Raw genomic sequence first — 20,034 nt, forward strand, 5'->3', positions numbered from 1 at the left:
ACCATGACTCCTACTGGGAAATAGGAGGTTTCAGACTTTGTTTTATATGTGAAAGTCAGGATAAGTTAAATCTAGAGAGAGAAAGAACTGGTGCAACACAGTCTGCAAATTATGTGAAAACCCAATGTGGTAGATGGGATTATGTGCAATATGTGTTGTAGAGCGTCCCCATCAGTAGATCATGCCCCACAAATGGCAGTGCTCCAGATCTGCATTGACCTATTATTATGTTCTCCCTACAGTGTCTCCAGAGGATCTGGATCGGACCCTGAACACAGAGAGTTCTGGGTCCAGCAGAGAAGGTAAGACACAGCAAACAGCATAGTAGACTAGATGTGACATTATGGAAGCCTTGATGTGACATACAGTGGTGGAGGGGCAGGCCCAAAAAAATGGTTGTGTCAGAAGGGGCAATGTGGTGTGACAGCATGAGTCAATGAATGTGGAAGCATGAGACTGGGAAATTATGTTCAAGCCAAGCACTGGAAATAAGGTGTACACTATAAGAGACCAGACATGAAATGACAGGGGACAGGCAGTGTTTTCAGTATAAGGAATTGTTCTTAAGATACATATAGGCCCTCATTAGGACCTTGGCGGTCGGTGCAATAGTGGCGGTAGTACCGCCAACAGGCTGGTGGTACATACCGCCATATTATGGCATTGGCGGTTTGGCCGACAATGTTACACACCGACTGCCACAGCGGTAACGACCACCGGGCTGGAGACTACAGTCTCCAGCCTGGCAGCCGTCACTAGGCCGCCCACGGCAATATGACCCTGCCCACTGCCATGGTTTCCGTGGCCTTTGTACTGCCACGAAAACCATGGCGGTAGGCACTATCAGTGCCAGGGAATTATGTTATAATGAGCCCCATGATGTTCACACATGGCACCCACTGTGGCCAGAGGGCTTCATTGCATGGGTGCTAGCCCACATGTCTAGGAGCACCAGCTGACAAACTCTGGTGTTAAAGAAGACTGGAAGTCTCCTGGAAGATGAGAAGTAACACATCTTAGTCCCTATGTTTCAGTAGGAATCAAGGCAAGTATCTCAGGGATGTGGATGGTTCTTTCCAAGGTGCAATAGAAAGTCATACATTTTGTATAGCACCAGACAGGAAAACATAAAAAAGGATCATGGTATGTCATGTTATGTTAGTTATGTCACAGATATTTCTTTTGGTACACAGCTGCCATTTTCACTGTGTCATTGGTGCTTCCTGGGGTTTTAAGCCTCTGATGAGTTAGCCCAAAACGCACAATACCCTGGGAAGGGGAATTGAACAGGGGAAGTCTTGAAACTCCCATTCTAATTATACTTACCTACACTACTGAAGTTAACATAGCCCAAACTCAACAATCTGCAGTTTGTCAACCTCAGAATGATGGTAGGTTGAGTAGACTCTACAAAGATTTAAATGTAAATATTTCAAGTTGCAATCAGGTTATCACAGAAGATGAATTCAAATACTGCATTATCTAACCATATGTTAATAAACTGAGACCTTATGTGTTGGGTCTGTCTGTACTGGTACAGATATAGAGCATTTTGTAAACATATACCATAAATGTATGCCCTTCCAGGGAGCAACACAGACTCAGCCCTTCATACAAACATGCAAGGAGTGCAACTAATGGGCATATGAAGTTTCTCTTAGCTCTACACAGATTTTGGTCAGTGACTCTAACAGATGCAAATGCCCACCAACAGGGCTTAAGGATCATAAACATACAACACATTGACATCCAAGATGCTTAGGTAGTTCTTCACACAGGAAATATATATGTTTTGGTGTGGGTATCTGTGGTTATGCAAATGTGTACACAAGGTAACTATTGTGAACCATAGATGTATGTTTCTGCAATGCATGCCTATAGGCACTGAGGCTGTTTGTAGTTGGACATGAACTGTGTGAGGGCATTCAGGCATGTGTGTGCTTTTAACGTCACAGATTGACTTACTCGCCACTCAGAACACTGTTACTTAACGACCCCTACCCTGTGTTCCCTGCCCAAACTTCTTGGTTCAAAACAGATTTGATCGGTGGCCTCACTCTGCCCATTTGCTGAGTACCTTGAACCTTGTAGTTGACAGCATTTATTGTTACTTTGTATTTTTCTAGGCTGTAGAAAGTGTTTTCTTCTCTTCAGCAATGGCATTTCTGGTGAATATATGATGCTCCCACGGACCCCTGACCTTATGAATATCCTACCAAGTGTCATACTGGCCCAGGAAACCTTTCCTAACCAGCAGCTCTTCAGCGTTGCCAGGTGGCACCATGCAGCTACACTGCACTCCATTCACCAGACAAGATGACACTGAAGTATATTTGATGCCAATCAGCATGCTGGTGTCAGTTCCTGGTATTTATTTCTTCACCCCATTGTGGGGTGCAGAAGTAACTCATAAGGAGAAGAGGGAGGGTAGTGAGTAATCTGCAGAGCTATTATAAATACCAAAGGTATGTAACTTTTTCTTCTGATGGTTGCAAAACAATACCTCATTCGGAGGTGGCATTGAGTAGTACTGGCTAGCCAAGAAAGACGTATAACACAGCCTTTGAAAAATATCCCTAACTGTGTGCTCAGGTTGTGAGGCAGTAATATTTAACAAATGTATGAAAAGATGGCCACATGGCTACCCAGCAGCCATCAGAAATACCAATAATGAGCACCCAGGAATCAGCCACGGCCCTAAAAGAGTAGGCACAAATTTGCTCCAGAGGATCCTTCTTGGATAGTACATAGACCTTGATTTCTAAGATGACACAACATGTTTCGTCATCACCTTGTCCTTCTTAGCTTTGACAAAGCCTGCAAAAAACTGTTGAGTGAAGTCCATGTAATGGGACACTGAACCCCTGGGATCCAGTCTATTCAACGGCTCCACCTCCTTGACTAATGAGGTGGAGAGAAGCAAGATGTCAGAATATTAGAATGGTTCATATGAAAAGCAGATACCACTTTGGGTAAGTAGAATGGGCAAATACAGAGGACCAACTTATAAAGGTACAAAAATGTGAAAGGTGGACGAATTAAGAGGGCCTGATGTTCTCCAACCACGCGAGTTAAGTTATTGATAGCAACAATTCTGCTTTCAAAGTAAGAAGTCAAACCAGACAGCTGTACATCAAATTGAGATGCCATTAAGAAAGTCATACAAAAGTTGGATCCCACTGGGGAACAATAAAAGTTGTGGGAGAAAACAACTACAGTAAACCTTTAAGAAAACGTGTCCCTAATGCGACCTAAATTAGGATGGCTGCTCAGGAAGATATATGAAAATGATCAGGTAGCTAAACTGCCTTTAATTCATGCTAGAGCCACCCCTGATGTGCCAGAGGCAGATCAAGTCACCAAACTGAAGGCACATCTTGGTCTGGGCAATGGCAAAGAGACACCCCAATATGGATAATGTTACCTCCACCACTTAGGTGTGTAGTTCACACTTGTGGTTCTCGAACAAAAGGTGACTGAAAGTGTTCACTTTTATGTTGAGGGAGCCTGCAAGACGAGCCCCTACTGGTAAAATTCTCTTTTTTGTGTCCATTGCAGCAGACAAATCGCCTCTCAACACAAGGTCTACAGTTTCACACTGCCCTCTCTGTTTATATAATGGATGGTGGTGGTATTGTATGACAGAATCTGATTGTCACTGCAGTGATGGACGGGAAAAATGTCTTCAATGCAGGGGGGGCCGCCTGCAACTCCAGTGCATTTATATGCAGACACTGCTACAACACCCTTCAAAGGTCCCATGTTTCTTAGAAGGGCACCCATACCCAGCAAGGGGGCTTCCTGGACTGTGGCAGCTTGTGCCTGTAAGGAGCTGGAGGGGCAACTCACCCCAAGGTTGGGAGAAGGGTCCATCCACCAGTGCATATATAAATGAAGAGATAGAAAGATCTATCCTTGATCCGAGAGGCTCCCTTGATGGTGGTGCCACTGTTTTCTCAGGCACACTGAAAGCCATCAGCTGCCATTTGCTTCTAGTACCAGCAGGTTTCATTAGGCCATAAGGCCAAGCAGGCATGTGAAGACTCAAACTGAGATCTGTGTCTAAGTTAGAAACTTTGGACTCAAGTACTGCTCCTATGATTGCTAAGGTCTGCGTTGGAGTGAAGTCAGATTTCTGTCCATTGACAGTATAACCCAAGTTGTGGAGGAGTGTTACTGTGCACTAAATGTGCTCTTTGAACAGCGCCAGGGTCTCCACTTTCTCAAGTCAGTCACCTAGGAATGGGAATATGTTAACTTCTGACTGTCACATTGAAGCCGGCACAACTCCCAGCAGTTTTGTAAAGACAGAAGGTGCAGTCATCACTCCGAATATCAAGACTATGAACTGATATGCTGGGATCAAATGGAGAAATCCCAGGTAACATTGGTGGGAGTTGAGAATGGAAGAGGAAAACATGTATTATGCAGTGAAGTGGGAATGGTTTTGTGGCCCTAGCTGATCCAGGGCTCTTGCTAGGTGTAGAAAAGAAAACATAACCCTCAAAGGAGGTTCCACACTAGAAGGCTAGACCCAAACTTAGAACACTAACAAGCTAGGCCATGACTCCTTTGGATCTAACAGTCCTACTTCTTTTTCTATAGCACTTTGACAAAGATGCCTCTTTTAACCCTGATCTCCCACAAACTGCAGCTGACAGTGTTGTTATGATTATTTTAGGTTTTTTACTTTTCTAGGTATTCCCTCTCTGAGTTAACAAATGGTCATCACTTAAAAGTGAAAACTTGTAACTAATGTGAAATGCATATTTGTTTTTTGTCTTTTCCTTTGTATCATGATAATCAGGTCTGCTCAAAAATATTCACATTGTTTATTTCAAGCTGACTGTGTTTTCAAATAGTTGTTGTTAAATTTTGAACAAGGTTTCCTGGAAAGCCGATAACCGTGTCTCGTTTAATGTTGTTGTTTAAACAAACACAGTCTTGCAGAGTAAGAATAAATAAGAGTCATATGCCTTTTTTGCTAGCAACTTATCTTGAAAGGTTCATCAACAACTAAATAATATAATATAAGCTTAGCACAGATTGAAAATGGGTAAAGAGAGGACTCTGTACTAGGTGACACATTCAAAACAGGCCCTACTGAATCGCATCACCCACCCTTTGTGAAGGCTAGTAGGAGGCATTCAGCCTTCTCTTGCTGAGCTTATCAGCCTACCCATGAGGACAGATGAGAATAACAGACCTTGCTATTATATTTAATAGAAAGCCTTTCTATTCAAACAGGTATGTGGGTGTGAGCCATCTAAAACTCGAATTAGGCCTTCTTTTGGTGCTAAAATTAATTTAATCAATATGATAGACTGTTTCTTGCTGTTCACACTTTCAGTAAATGTTCTAGTCACCATTCTGTTAGTGTTTACTCGATTAACAATTTATATTGTGTGTAATAGGCTAGGATTTTGATTTTAAAAATAACATTTTTTGAACGTATCAATGGTTTCTTAGTGTTCTGGAATTTGGAAGAGTGTTTTGAATTCCACTAATCATACCTGTGATTTCTCTTGGATTGGTCGTTATCTGAAATACATCTCATTCAAATATTGCTCAGTTTTTGTGGAGTGTTTGCAGTCCAACTGGTTTCTAGTCACATGTTGACACCTGGAGGAGTGTTCTAAAAAACATATCAGCCCCATGGCTATCTAATTCTTAGTTCAATGCTATGCTTTGCATAAAAATGAGTTAAGTAGAGGGAGCAGGAAGAGGCATACTTGTCTCTGTAGACAACCTGGGAAGAGTTCTAGCAATACATCACCAACAGGACACAGAACACACTGACACCAGGAAAAGGAAAAGGTTCAATAGGTTAAACATAAACTACAAAGTGCCACAACACAAAAACAAGCCCTGTTAGAAGACTAGGGGACCAGCAAACCTGAGCATAAACCCAAAAGACCTCAAATTGAGGTTAAGTTGGAAAGTGTCATTAAAGAACCAGGTACACCACATCCTAATCAGAAAGCCAGTGGTACAATATTCATACCTTACCCCTGCATACTTGCATGGGCTGGTCATAAATTGTTAGACCAGCCCCCAGAATGAGAATTCTGTGATGATAACCTATAACCAGAAGCTATCTAGTACAGGGACAGGGAGAACATGACGTATTAGAGCAAGGATACACAACCATCTACAAATGCTCAAACAGAAAGAGCAAGCAATACATACTAAACAAATTGATAGATGCTCTGTAGATCCAACAACACAATTAAAATAAGGGTATTAACTCACCAAAACAGACTGGGGTAGTCTGTTTCAGTGAATTCCTACCCTTATCAGTTTTGGTGAATTTATACCCTTATTTCACCCCACAACAGATATTGGCCAACTTACAGATTGTAGAGGCTTTGGCTCATAGGAGGACCTCTCAGGGTTGGCGGCATCCTGCACCACAGAGGATAGAGGCTAATGTTTTTCCACTGAGTAATTCCTGTATTTGGTAGAGTGTTCTAGCTGCAGATTTATTACCTCAGAATATTCCCCAGGCATCAGACTGGATCTGGAAAATCTTGAGCAGTACCTCTGCACGCCCGTGTCGATCTGCTCCAGACTGGCATTATCCACATTGAAAGTGCCATGCGTAGTCCCTATATAGGCACAACCCCAGCATGCTGACATCGGTTCTGTTTTTTCAGCTCCATCAGTGCAGCTACAGGGAGAGCTATCAGTAAATGTTTCGAACTACTTTTTCAGTGTTTTGTCACTCTTTTGAGCTTTTGCCCCCAAGGTGCCAATAGGGATGTCCCCTAAAAACCTGTGCAGTTTAAACCTTGTGGTTCCTGTCATAGGCAAATGTCTGTGACAAACCCCCACCTGGTTTGCTTCTAGTGCCTGGAGATTGGACACAACTCCAAGGCCTGCCCCGACTTATCACACCATGAATCTCAAGTGCTCTTCGACTTTGACTCACTTGTCCAATTTTTTGGATGAGGTCCATAGATCTAGGCCCGTTCCCTCCTGTCAGCCATGGAGCCTGGGTCTGGGTCTGCTCCACACCTATTAGAAAATCCTGGGGCCAGAGAGACCCCTGCCCAGTTAAAGGAGTTTTATAAAATCATGCATCTAATATTTGGGTTGGCTGACCCCTCAGGAGGGCCTTCGGGTCCCACGGGTTCAGCAGATTCCCTCACTGAATTCTCTTTAGCCGGTTCTCCAAGGGCACCAGTAATGTTCTTTGGATCCGTTCCTAGATCTGTATCCGCTCCGGTCCCAATACTGCAGCCTTCCCCGGAACCTGTTCCAGTTCCATAGGCACAATTCCGATTCCCATTGTTATACCTGGCTCTGATACGGAGCCAGATCAGTGTCACCCAATGTGGATTCTGATGCCAGCCGAAATGCGACCTTCCAAGTTGGCGAGAGGGCCTACTTTTTTCTATAGGCTCTTTAGGGGGTACGATTGGGGAGGATCCTCATGGTTATCCCAACCCCATGTGAGGAAGGGGCTTCATTTCTCATGGTGGTGAGGAAGGCTGCTGGGGTCATGGACCTTATACTGCCCTTGGTGACAGTCAAGAGGAATGTTTTGACAGAGGTGCTTCAGCTGGGAGTTGACCCCACAGAACCTCTCCTCGTTTTAATGAATGTCCCGCTCGGGGCATAGGTAAAGCCTGTCACAAGGGCTCCTCTGCACAAGATGATTACCACCCACCGCTATCGCCCCACTTCTGGGGATCCAACTTTCTTCACCCAGCACTCCACCCTGGAGATCCTGGTTGTCCAGGCCTCCACTTGCAAGGTTAATCTTGGTGTGTTACCTACCACACCACTGGTAAGGGAATCCAAGAGGCTGGACACCTTCAGCAAGAGGATGTTTTCTTCTGCCAGACATGTACTATAGTCAGCGAACACCATGTGCCTCGTGGGCCAGTATTCCCACACGGTTTGGTTTTTGGTTGCACAAGTGCTGTCCATGGTCTCAGAGAAGGCATGAGCCATCCTAACCCAGGCTATTACTAATAGTAGGGATACAGCAGAGTTCACCATAAATTGTGGACTGGATACAACTCACTACGCAGAGCAATTGCTTAATCAGTGGCACTCTTTTGTCATACCTGGCAGAGGTTTACTGGCTTTTCGGGGGATGTCCTGGCATCTCCCATGGACATGTTGTTCGACGGCACTCACCTGTTTGATGATAAGACATCTTCAGCGCTCAAGCACTTTAAGGACAGGAGGGACACCACCCAGTAGATGAGACTCTCCACTGCCCAGTGCCTACCCCACTCTGCATTTCACACATTCTGCGACTATGGAAGGAGCTACCAACCGTGTCCATTTCTGCCCAGCCACCACTGGAAACAGGCTCCCCAGTCCTTTCATGACCACGGATGGGGTTCCCACAAGCCCCATGGAACCCAAGATCTGCCTAGTCCACCACCTCCCCAGCAGTTGCAGCCTCCAAACCTCTTCAATATGCCCGATGACCATCATGGGAAACCGGTTGGTGGCAGGATCAAGCTCCACCTACCCGGAAGGCGGACCATCACCTTGGACAAATGGTTGCTTCAAATGGTTCAGGGAGGTTACACCCTTCTGTTCCTAGAAACCCTGCGGCCCATGCCACCACCCCCAGGCTGACTGATAGAGGACCACATCTCCCTGCTGCATCAAGACATGCAGGCTGTTTTAGCCAAAGGAACCATCAAGAGAGTGCCACCAACAGAAGTATGTTGTATTTGCCATGCCTGCTACTTTCTGGTGTCACAAAACGATGGAGGCCTCCACTCTATAGATCTGCCCCTCTCAGTTTCTTTCTAAAGAAGGAGACATTCAAAATGCTCACGTTAGTTCAGGTTCAACACCTCAGAGACTGTATGGTAGCGTGGACTTACACACCACCTATTTTCACATACCCATCCTCCCAGCCCACAGATGTCATCTGCGGTTCACAGTGAGCCAAGAGCACTTTGAGTTTGCTGTGCTCCCGCTTGGCCTTAGCAGCACCCCTTGGGTGTTCACGAAGATGATGGCAGTGGTTGCAGGCAATCTACAGAGTTCAGGGGTTGCAGTCTTCCGCTACCTTAACAGCTGGCTGCCGAAGACGTGCTCGCCCCAGTCTGTCATCACCCAACTCCAGACTATGGCGGACCTCCTGCATTCACTGGGGTTCACTATCAATGTGCCAAAATCACACCTGACTACTTCTCAAACGCTCTCTTTCATTGGAGCCATTCTGGACACAGTGCTTTTTCTGGCCTATCCTCTAGAACGTCGAGTCCAGGACATTCAGTTTGTGATTCTGATGTTTTAGCATCTACCTTGGATTTTGGTTACACTGACTCTGAGGGTAGTGGGCCCAATGACCTCCTGCATCCTGCTGGTATAACATGCCCAATGACATATGCAGGCTCTGCAGTGTAACCTGAAGTCCCATACGACACAGCACCAGAGGAATCTCTCTGACCAGGTACAGATATTGGAGGGAACAGTAAAAGATCCACAGTGGTGACTGATAAACCATGATTGGGCCAGCTGCAGACCCCTCTCTCTTGTCCACTGAGAGCTCATGGTGGTGACAGATGTGTCACTCCTGGGTTGGAGCGGCCATCAGGGAGAGGTGGACTCAAGCAGCTTGAGTTGAGAGTGATTTGCTTGACATTAAAACATTTCTTCCTTCAAATGAAGGCTGGTTCAGGTGTTCACGGACAACACCAAGGCCGTGTTATATAGTAACATGCAGGGTAGGATGGGGTCATGGACCCTTTGTCAAGTTGCTCTACATCTCTAGACATGGCTAGAATGTCAGGACACTTTCCTGGACGTACAACATATGGCAGACTCTCTGAACGTCAGGGCGGACAAACTTGCAGTCTATGCCACGTGGATCAAGAATGGCACCTCCACAACGAACCTTGGTTAGATCTATTCGCCACCGCAGAAAATGTGGAATATCAGGAATTCTGTGTGCAGGAGTTTTCTAAGGCAGCTTTCGCTCTGAAACCCATTTAATCTAGAATGGAATACAGGCCTTCTGTACTCCTTCCTGCTGATACCACGCCTGCCCAGAGCTCTCAAGACCAGGAATGACAGGGCCCAAGTCATTCTTATGGCCGTGGATTGGGTGCTGAGAGTACAGTATCAAGAACTTCTGAGCATACACATCGGTCCTCCGATCAGGCTGCCCTGCAGGAGGATCTCCTGTCGCAGCAACAGGGAATGGTCCGACACCTGAATTTGTACACGCTCCTCCTTTGTGCATGGAGCTTGAGCGGCAGCAGCTGACAGTTGACAATTTTGGACCTCCTGTCAGAAGTCTGCAAAACCATTCTGGCAGTCAGGCATCCCTCAACTAAGACTGCATCCTCAAATAAGACTGCATTGGTCTGCTTTTGAGACAACTTTGTGGTTTGGTGCACTTTTTCACCAGTATTTCTTTTATAGATTCATATGCATTCATTAAAAAAACAAAGGTTACAGGGACTTTAAAATTAGCCTCACATTTTAAACGTACAAAACCATAGAAATTCAACAGTTATAGTTTGAGTCATTTCAAGTGACTATAACTCGTGCCCTAAAGTAACTATAACTCTCCCCTACAATGCAGTTTATTCAGCAAAAACTTCACTGCAAATATTACAGTGATATTATCAAAGATGTCATGCGTGTTACAATATGTGGGGTAATTAGCAGTATGTGGTAAGGGCACTAGTTTCAGCTACCTTAGGGAATGCCATGAGATACAGGATTTGAACCTTCAACGTAGTGAGTGACAGTCTAAGAGCTTTACCACTAGGCCAGAAGTATGCATCAAAACCTAACTATAACATTCAAACCAAACATCTTGCTTGTTTGCCGTTTTGAAGTCATTCTAAAGAGAGGCTATTGTTATTGCCATGCTCTCTTCATAGAATTACTTCAAAGCGGCACCCAAGCAAGATGCTTTGCGCCAGGAGAGGACCGCAGAGGGAGCCTGAAGGCCTACGCGGTCCTAGCCAGCTTCTTGGTCCTGCAGGAGCTAGCATTGCTCCCGCTAGCAGGGAGCTGCTTTAAATAGCAGCTTTCTGCTAGCGGGAGCAATGTTTTAATCTGTTTCCCTGCACAAATATTTGCTTGCTGGGAAACTCTGCTTTCTGCAAATGGGAGCTGTTTAACAGCTGCTGCTTGTAGAAACCAGACTTATATTTGTTTTTGCTTCGTGGGAGCTGTCAGTTCTCACCAAGCAAAAGCAAACAGCTACCTCCAGACGGTGGTCACCTCAGGAGGTAGCAGGAGATGGCCCGGGGTACTGCCACCCCCCAGGGCTGGCTCCACGAGGGATGCTGCATGGCCCTCTCCAATGTTTATTTTAGCCCTGGGGGGGGCCGCCTCCCGCTCCATAAATTGTATGAATTGGCCCAGGGAGGTAGCAATGCCCTGGGGTTAGTCTCCCCCCACCACCCCGCCCATCATATATTCAAATATTAAACTTATTGTCCCGGGGAGGTGACGATCGCTGGGGCTGTGTGGGGGGGGAGGGTGCGGGGGGGGGGTGTCCATGCACCCAACATAATTGCTAGTGTTTTGCCTCCAGGAGTTGGTGGTCCTCAGTGCCGGGTATCCGCAACAGACCCCCTATGTTATTTTTTTTGAGCCCCCAGGGAGGTGGCAGTCCCCGGGGCTGCGGCACATGCAGGCCCACCAGCATTCATTAAAGAACTTTTGCCCCAGTTAGGTGTTGGTCCCCGGGGTGTGGGCATGCCCAGTGAGCCAGCCCGCATTCATAATTGGCAGTGCCCGGGGGAGGTGTTGGTCCTCAAAGCTGTGGTGGGGCAGTGCGGACTCTCGCATTCATTTGACATCTTTTGCCCTGGGGAGGTGGCGGTCCCTGGGATTTGATAAGTCCTAGGAGAGGTCCCCCTGTGCCTCGCCTCCTATATTTTGTCAATGCACCTGGGACATGGCTTACCAGGGGGCAAAATAAACAGAAGTGCGGTAGACTGCGCTTGCTTTTTATTTAAAAAGCAATCACAGACTTGGGGGCCTGCTGACCCCAGCAAGCCACCATCCCTATGATTGTAGCCATTCACAATGGGTTGCAAATTGCAACCTGCCTCATGAATATTGATGAGGCAGGTCCCTTGCGGCCCATTTGGGAATTGCAAACAGTGTCTCAGACACTGTTGTACATTAGAGACTGTGACTCGCAAATTGCAAGTCGCAATCTCTATTGGTCGTACATCTGGCCCCAGATGACTTACACGCCTGTCATAAAGACAATGAACAGGATTTGGATAAGATGGAGGCTTGCTTCTGTGATGAGGAATGCTCTGAATAAGAATGGAAGGCAACTCATCCAGGGGAGTTAAATATTCAGTATATAGATGAGGATAATGATGAGTAGGAGTATTTAGAGCAACAAGAATATATAGGACAAATGTCTGCAGAGTTAAGAAAAAAGAAAGGTTGAATGGGTACGTCCTTTGGAAAGAATGGTACAAGTTCCAATGCAGTTGTTGACCTCCTTAGCGGCAATGATTGCTGACATCTACAAGAGGCTTCCACTAGAGCTGGAGCAGAATGACCAGCAGACAAAGTTGTTCCACCAAAGCTGGAGCAGAATGAACAGCAGACAAAGTTGGTAAAGACCCCACAGCCTCCAATACTAGACCAGTACTGACTGAGACACCTGAAGGTGATGGAGAACTATGTTCGACAAGGGGTGCAGGGCCAGATAATCATATGTCTGTTGAGCAGGGTGACTTGGAAAGAGATGTAAGGTAACCTTATGCAGATGATGATAATAATAATTATGATGCAGATACAGAAGGCCCACCAGAGTCTCCTACAGAGGACTGGAACCAGTTCATAGTGCAGAGCTATGCAAGTACTGAGCAAGAAGGTAGGAGTTCACCACCATAAGCTGCTATCTGTAGATTTCATTGCCTAATAGAAAAGGCATCAGAGTGCTTTAGTCTACCTATATTTGTGGTTGAGAAATTTTGTTTTCTTTTTTACGTTAAAGAGAAACCTCACTGAAGCGCATGATCAATACCTGTGCTAAATCATCTCTTGGAAGAGGGCATAGCAATGATGCAGAATCCCTCAACAGGCCATTTTGAAACTAGACCCTGAGAACTGGGCAAATCCGTTATCTGTGTTATATAAAAAAGTTGAATTAACAGGCACCATCCCGACGGGCTGGAGACGGTCAATAATAAATCCAGTCTTCAAAGGTGGGGATCTGTCCAGTCCTGCCAACTACAGGATCATAGCGCTAATTGACTTAGAAGCTAAGTGCTATGTATCTTTAATCCTAGCACAACTCAGAGAGTGGTCAAACATGAATAACCTGGTCCCAGTCAATCAGACAAGGTTCCAAAGAGGGTTTGGTACAACCACAAATATTTTAGCAGTTACCCTATTAGCTGACAAGTGCAAGTGTCTCCGGAAAAAGTTGCATCTTTGCCTTATAGACTTTAAAGCAGCATTTGATCATGTAGACCGTGGGTTCTTGTGGAGAAAATTAAGGGAGTGGAATATTCCAGCTAGGATGCTACAAGCCATTGATCAATTGTACACGCATACCTGGATACAAGTTAAAGTGGAAGACTGTATGAGGCTTTCAAGGAAAATACCTACAGAAAAAGACCTGAAACAGGACTGTGTGTTGGACCCACTCCTTTTTAATTTGTTCATTGCAAATTTATCTCCAAGGTCAGACCAAGTATATTCACATCTACCATGACTGGGCCCCTGAAGTCTGTCACACCTCTCCTACGCAGATGATGTGTTGCTTAGTTTAACCATAGTCCAAAGATCAGTCACTGAGTTAAAATACATACATCAGCTCCAACAATCTTGAACTAAATACAACTAAAACTAAAATAATGATTATTCGGAATCATCCAGGGCCATCATTCAAACGATGACAATGCAGCATTAGAGGAGGTCAACAGCTACAAGTATCTGGGACTGTATATAGACAGCAGACTAAACTTCCTCGAACAGAAACAGTATATGACAAAGTAAGGAAATGCCATGATTTATGCACTTTGCTCACTTGCTAAGAAATTGGACGGTCCTTCCTTTAAGCCAATGTTGGCAGTTATAGCAGCCAAACTGCTATCAACCATGGCTTATGCAAGTGTCGCCATGCATAGGAAAAATGCATCCCTTTTATACAGACTGCAGGTCAGCGCGTCCAAGTATGCATTCAGACTTCCTCAAACCGCCTCTCCTGAACAAGTCCACCTGGAATTCTAACTCGCACATCAGACACTGGGGAGATGGTACACCACAATAAAGTCCTGGTATTAAATCAGGTCAAACCAAAGAAGTATATTAAACAACTCCTTATAGTCAGCCTTGGAAAAAGATCCTCAATCCTCTCATCATAAATATATACGTCAATCAAGCTAATAAATGCAACAGAGCTCTGAAATAAGAATCTGTCCGTCTCAACATTCAGGCAAGTCGTAAACAAAGTTGTTCAAATGCATTCTTAACTAGATGACAAAAACAGACTTGGTAGCAGTTTGCATGCCTGGATGGTCCTTCAAAACTATAACAAATTGAAACCGGTCCCATACTTATGGCTGACATTTTCAGTGCACATAAAGAGAAGGCTGATGGCAATTCGATTTGGCCAACTAACATCTCTGGTGGACCAACCATCTTGGAAATATAGTGGCCCTGCATCATGTAGATTATGTGGATCCGAGAAGGAGGATTTTATACATTTGATTTGTATAGGCCCCTTTTTAATAAAAGCACGTGCAACATTACTTTAAAAAGTTTTAATGCTAGGGGCATGTGAACATGTAGAGCGGCAACAATAAAAGGTCTTGATCCTGCTGACCCACAGTTGAACTGCATGGTGATAACTTTTTTGTCGTTAACACGGAAAGCAGTTCAGTTAAAATTGGAATGACCTGCTATGCAACTCCCATTGGTCGAATGAGGAAAATACCATTGGACGGCCTGGCCAGTCAAGACTTTAAAAAGGTTACTATGACCAGTGAACTGTTGGTATATTTTTAGCACAATGTTCTGAAAGATTATTGTTTATTAATGATCTAGGTGGATCAAAGGCACCATTGCACTTTTTTGTTTTTCATTATTTCCAATCAACAAAATTTAATTATGGTCAAAAGATTATCAGTATGCGAATTGTTGATTCATTTTAACAGAGTACTCTAAAAAGTAGTCCTAGGTAGAATGTGGGTTCTATTGCACATTATTATTGGTCAGTACCATTTATTAATGATTAATGAAATTACATTGTGGCTGATGTTACTGTTTAATACTGAACCAGGTAGATTGGCCTCACCATTGCACTTTATTGGTGGCCAATCTTACCTATTGACAAATTTAATCAGAGCTGTTTTATAGACCATCAATGTGCTGGAACTGTGTTTTTTTTGCTTTTTTTATTAACAATTCAGAAAGCTTGTCGGCTCCATCCCACTTTATTGGTGGTCATTTTTGCCTATTAATATATTTAATCAAATAGAGACATCTAGTTCGCGATTTTTTACCCTAGAATTTCCCCCAGGTGTCAGTCTGGATCTAGAGATTTTTCTCGAGCAGTACACCTGGGTGCCGTTAGGTGACATCAGTCAGCTCTCGTTTGTTATTGGTGGCATTCATACTAGATATGGTGTTGCATGACAAGTTAGGTGCCTCCCCGGTGCGCTGATATCAGTTATTTTCTTTCCGCACTGGTCAGTACCAAGCGCCGCCCGCCAAGTTGTATCTGCCGCGCGGCCGCCAATGCAGCCGCACTCCTGTGGTGGCCATTTCGACATCCCCGCTGGGCCGGCGAGCGAAAAACCTAGTTTCCGCCCACCGGCCCACCAGGGATGTCGGCCGCAATACGGGAGCCGGCTCCAAATGGAGCCGGCGGTGTTTCGGCGGTGCGACGGGTGCAGTTGCACCCGTCGCACTTTTCACTGTCTGATATGCACAGTGAAAAGCTCCATGGGGCCATGGCAGGGGGCCCCTGCACTGCCCATGCCAGATGCTTTCCGCCAGCCATTTCATGGCGGTTCATACCGCCATGACAAGGCTGTGGGGAGGGGGACTCGTAATCCCCTGGTCTGTGCTGCAAGCAGCGCTGCCCTAGGGGATTACAACAGCCAGGACCACAGTGGCGGGAAACCGCCGGTCCCGGCGGTGCGACTGTGGTCATAATTCCATGGGAAGCACCGCCAGCCTGTTGGCAGTGGGTTGTAATGAGGCCCTAAGTATCTTACCTGAAAGGTAGCACTCCTATTAGCGTTAACATCCGCTCGCAGAGTAAGCGAGATTCAAGCCTTTACCATCCAAGAGCCTTTTATGAGATTTACAGACGACACAGTCATCCTACGGACAGACCCGAAATTTATCCCAAAAGTGCCAACTGATTTCCCCATTAACGAGCCAGTAGTTCTAAAGACTTTCTTTCTGCAGACCCAGACTGGTCAGAAAGATCACTGCATTCCTTGGACGTCAAACGATGCCTTAAATTTTATTTGCAGCGGACTTCCTCAATCAGAAAGTCTAGTCAGCTGTTTGTGGCATTTAGTGCGCCCAGGAGAGGGCTTTCTGTTTCTAAACAAACCATCTCTAGATGGATTTCTAGTGCCATAGCCTTATGCCACCAGAAAGCTGGTCGACCTCTGAACACTAAAGTTCGTGCCCATTCTACCCGAGCTGTGTCCACTTCTTGTGCACTCTTCTCTGGGGTATCCCTTCCAGACATCTGTCGTGCAGCCATGTGGAGGACAACACACGCCTTCACGAAGCATTACTGCCTGGATGCTGAGACGCTCCATGATGCTGCGGTGGGTCAAACAGTTCTTAGACATTTGTTCAGATAAGGTGAGCTGTTTGTTTCCCTCCATCCGCTTCTGATTTAATCATATTTTCTGGTTATTATTGACGTACCTTTCTTGCATATTCATATATGTTTTAAAGCATTATTTTATTGCTTTGCATGTAACTGTCTAATGACACTGTTTTATAATAATTGAGATAGACAGTATTTCTTGATACAGAAAATGTGTTACTTACTGCTTGCTACTCTTATTCAAGCATGTGAATCTATGAAAGTTCCAATACTGGAGTAAGAAATAAGTTACTTATCTGTAACTGTAGTTCTCCAGTATTGGACAATTTCATAGATTCACATGCGGCCCGCCCGCCTCCCCGGAGGAGCTCACCTTCTCTCTTATCTGTGTGCTGGGTTATTTCAGCACTTGTGCTCGGAAAATCTGAGGGAAGGCAGCTCCTCACAGGAGTTTCTAGAGGGGTGAGGCAATCTGATTGGTTCAAGTTTGAGTTTGGATCTATTTTACAAAACAACTATGAAGGGTTATTGTATTGAGGCCTAGTTCATGTATTGTGTGCCTACATCTTCAGGCCTGGTTTTATATTCCACCGGGGACTCCCATCTCGACGACGGGGAAGTATTCAAGCATGTGAATCTATGAAAGTGTCCAGTACTGGAGAACTACAGTTACAGGTAAGTAACATATTATATATATATATATATATATATATATATATATATATATATATACATTAGTAGTGGTCGCCACTAGGTAGTTATAGTTAGGACCTAGTTTCTATAGAAAAAGCAATTTTTGTTTTGAGAATAACGTTGCCGCCATTTGATGAACCTTCATGAAGTTTTCCCAAAAAATACGGTGCTCACTTCAGCTGCTGTCTCGAAAGCTTTGGGATGATTCTCTCAAACGGGGGCCAGGACAAAGGAGAGATCCCAAAACGCTTCTTCCCTATGCGTTTTTTCATAGGGATTTTGAACAGGAATAGCACCCGAACCACTTGACAGAATTGCACCAAATTTGGCAGTCCAGAAAGCAACCATTTGTGATTTGGTGTAAATCTGTTCAGTACTTTTTGAGAAATTAAAGAGAAAACAAATGTATATATATATATATATAGGGACGCGAAGGCTCCGTGAACCATCCAGATCTCGTTCTGGGATCTGATTGGCTGCCAACACTGCCACAAGGAATCTTAATAATGCCAACATTAAGTGATCTGGATGAGGACATATTAATGAGCTGGCAATATTTCACTACTGAATGCTCCTTCAAATTGATCCAGACATAATGAAAAAATGAAACATGCAGAAAGAAAGTTGTAAAAAACTGCCAGAAGAATCAAAAAGATGGAGTGGTATTTGAAAAAATATAAAGTATATGATGGCGTTAGAAATGCTTTGGAGCTCATCGAGAAAAAGTTGAAAAACATGAAACTGAAGTGTAAGCGAGAAAGGCGGAAAAATTCAATAGGGATAAATTTGCAAATGGAAGAATCTATACCTTTGCTAGGAGATTTGTCTCCATGAGAAACTGAGGTATTGTTGAAACAGCTTTGGAACATAAGGAGATATCTGAAACTAAAGCTAGCTCAGAAGTTAGCTCTGCAGATTAAGACCCCTGTTCCTCGAATTCGGATTTTCTGGGGAGATGAGACTCATTTAGATGTGTACCAGGCAGAAGGCCAGATAAAGCTCAACTAGGAGAAGCAGAGGAACACAGTTCAGAGAAGTAAAAGAAATGGAAAAGCAAAGCGAGGCAGAGGGGGGAAAAGAAAAGGAGAATCAAATAGAAGAATAGTGGACATAATGGGTACCTAGTAATAAATCTGTCACCCAAAAAACCCACAGAGGATAATTACAGAGTACTCAATAAAAGTTTATAATTCTGTCTAGAAATTGGTTTGGATGTTGGTAATATTAGCCAATATTAGAATTGACCTATATAAACTTGTAAGATAATTAAAATTGAAGAAGCATTTTGCCACTCAGACAAGGAAAACAAAAGATCACGAGGAAATACCGCCATCCATTTTAATCAAGGGATATGCCAGTGTTGTTGGCATTGAGCGCTTTAGAAGAAGAAGCAATGATGGTTATAATTAAGATTCTCAAAAATGTATGTCAGACCTACAGCTTTGTGAAATATCTGGCAGCATAGATATGGTCACAGCTGGCAAACGTGGCTATAAACCACACACTGTTTTCTGTCCACAGTTATCCTCTAGAAACAAGCTTATTTCAGGAAATCATGATAGAGGAATGAAATTGGATAGCTAGGAATCAGATCAATCCTAAGACTATTAATACGACTATCAAACAGTGGCAATCTGTCAAGGGCTTACAGGAGGATCAGGAGATCATTATAAAGGTCTTTGATAACAGAGGGAATATAGTGTTTCAGCTATTGTAGTTTTTCTCTGCTCATCCATTCAGCATTCACATTCACAAGGGGTTTATGCATGTAGCTACTTCCTAAGAACAAGGTCTATGAGTTATATTAAACACTCCAAATATGGTACTTGAAGTGCTTGATTTTTGTTTGAATCACAATGCTTTCATTTTTATTGACACCTATTACCTACAAAAGCATGGTACAGCCTTAGGGACTTCCTTTGCTCAAACTTATGAAAACTTCATGATGGGATTGTGGGACCCAGAGATTGCTGGTTAGCGAACTTCAGTCACTCTCTGTGCCGTTTTCATACACCAATTTATTCTCAGACAAACTGGTTTTCTGCACCTATGCCCAGGGGCATAGCTTGGTCAGTAAGATTGGAGGATGTGAACTTTAGATTTCCCAACATTGATGCTGGTATATAATGTTATAACACATTATAGGACAAACAGGGTGCATGATAGAGGCTTAAGAGGCAGTGGAACAGAAGAGGAATGCGGATTGGTAGTGGTACTAAGTGAGAGAAACACAATATTTGATAAAATAATCAAATTCTTTTGGTCTTTCAAAACAGAGATGGGAGAGTGTGTATGTCGGTTTTTGTCAGTGTTCAAGCAAAAATCCCAGGTGAAATCTGATAGACACCACAAAACATTTATTGGGTGGTGTTACACCCCAAACGAGGAGCTTCACTCCTGCCTATGCCTCTTTCCTGTCTATGGTGGTGGTACCTTTCCACAATGGCCAAAATATCACACTACCAATTTTTTGCACTCCGTTTCTTCTATATAAAAGGCCCATGTAGGTCCTTTGGGCCTCATTACGAGTGTGGCGGTCCGATGACCGCCACACTCGCGTTGAGGGTCAG

The 20,034-nt window shown here is 44.3% G+C and overlaps 1 protein-coding gene across 1 annotated transcript in view; it reads left to right on the top strand.

Annotated features, from left to right (window-relative positions):
* Window positions 1-20,034, top strand: part of LOC138259410 (girdin-like) — a 632,998-nt gene that overhangs the window by 595,780 nt on the left and 17,184 nt on the right. Inside the window, exon 27 of the mRNA XM_069207157.1 lies at window positions 243-302. Coding sequence (XP_069063258.1) covers window positions 243-302 — 60 coding nt within the window. The remainder of the gene's footprint in view (window positions 1-242; window positions 303-20,034) is intronic.

The sequence above is a fragment of the Pleurodeles waltl genome, chromosome 9 (assembly GCF_031143425.1).
Source record: "Pleurodeles waltl isolate 20211129_DDA chromosome 9, aPleWal1.hap1.20221129, whole genome shotgun sequence".
Lineage (NCBI taxonomy): Eukaryota > Metazoa > Chordata > Amphibia > Caudata > Salamandridae > Pleurodeles > Pleurodeles waltl.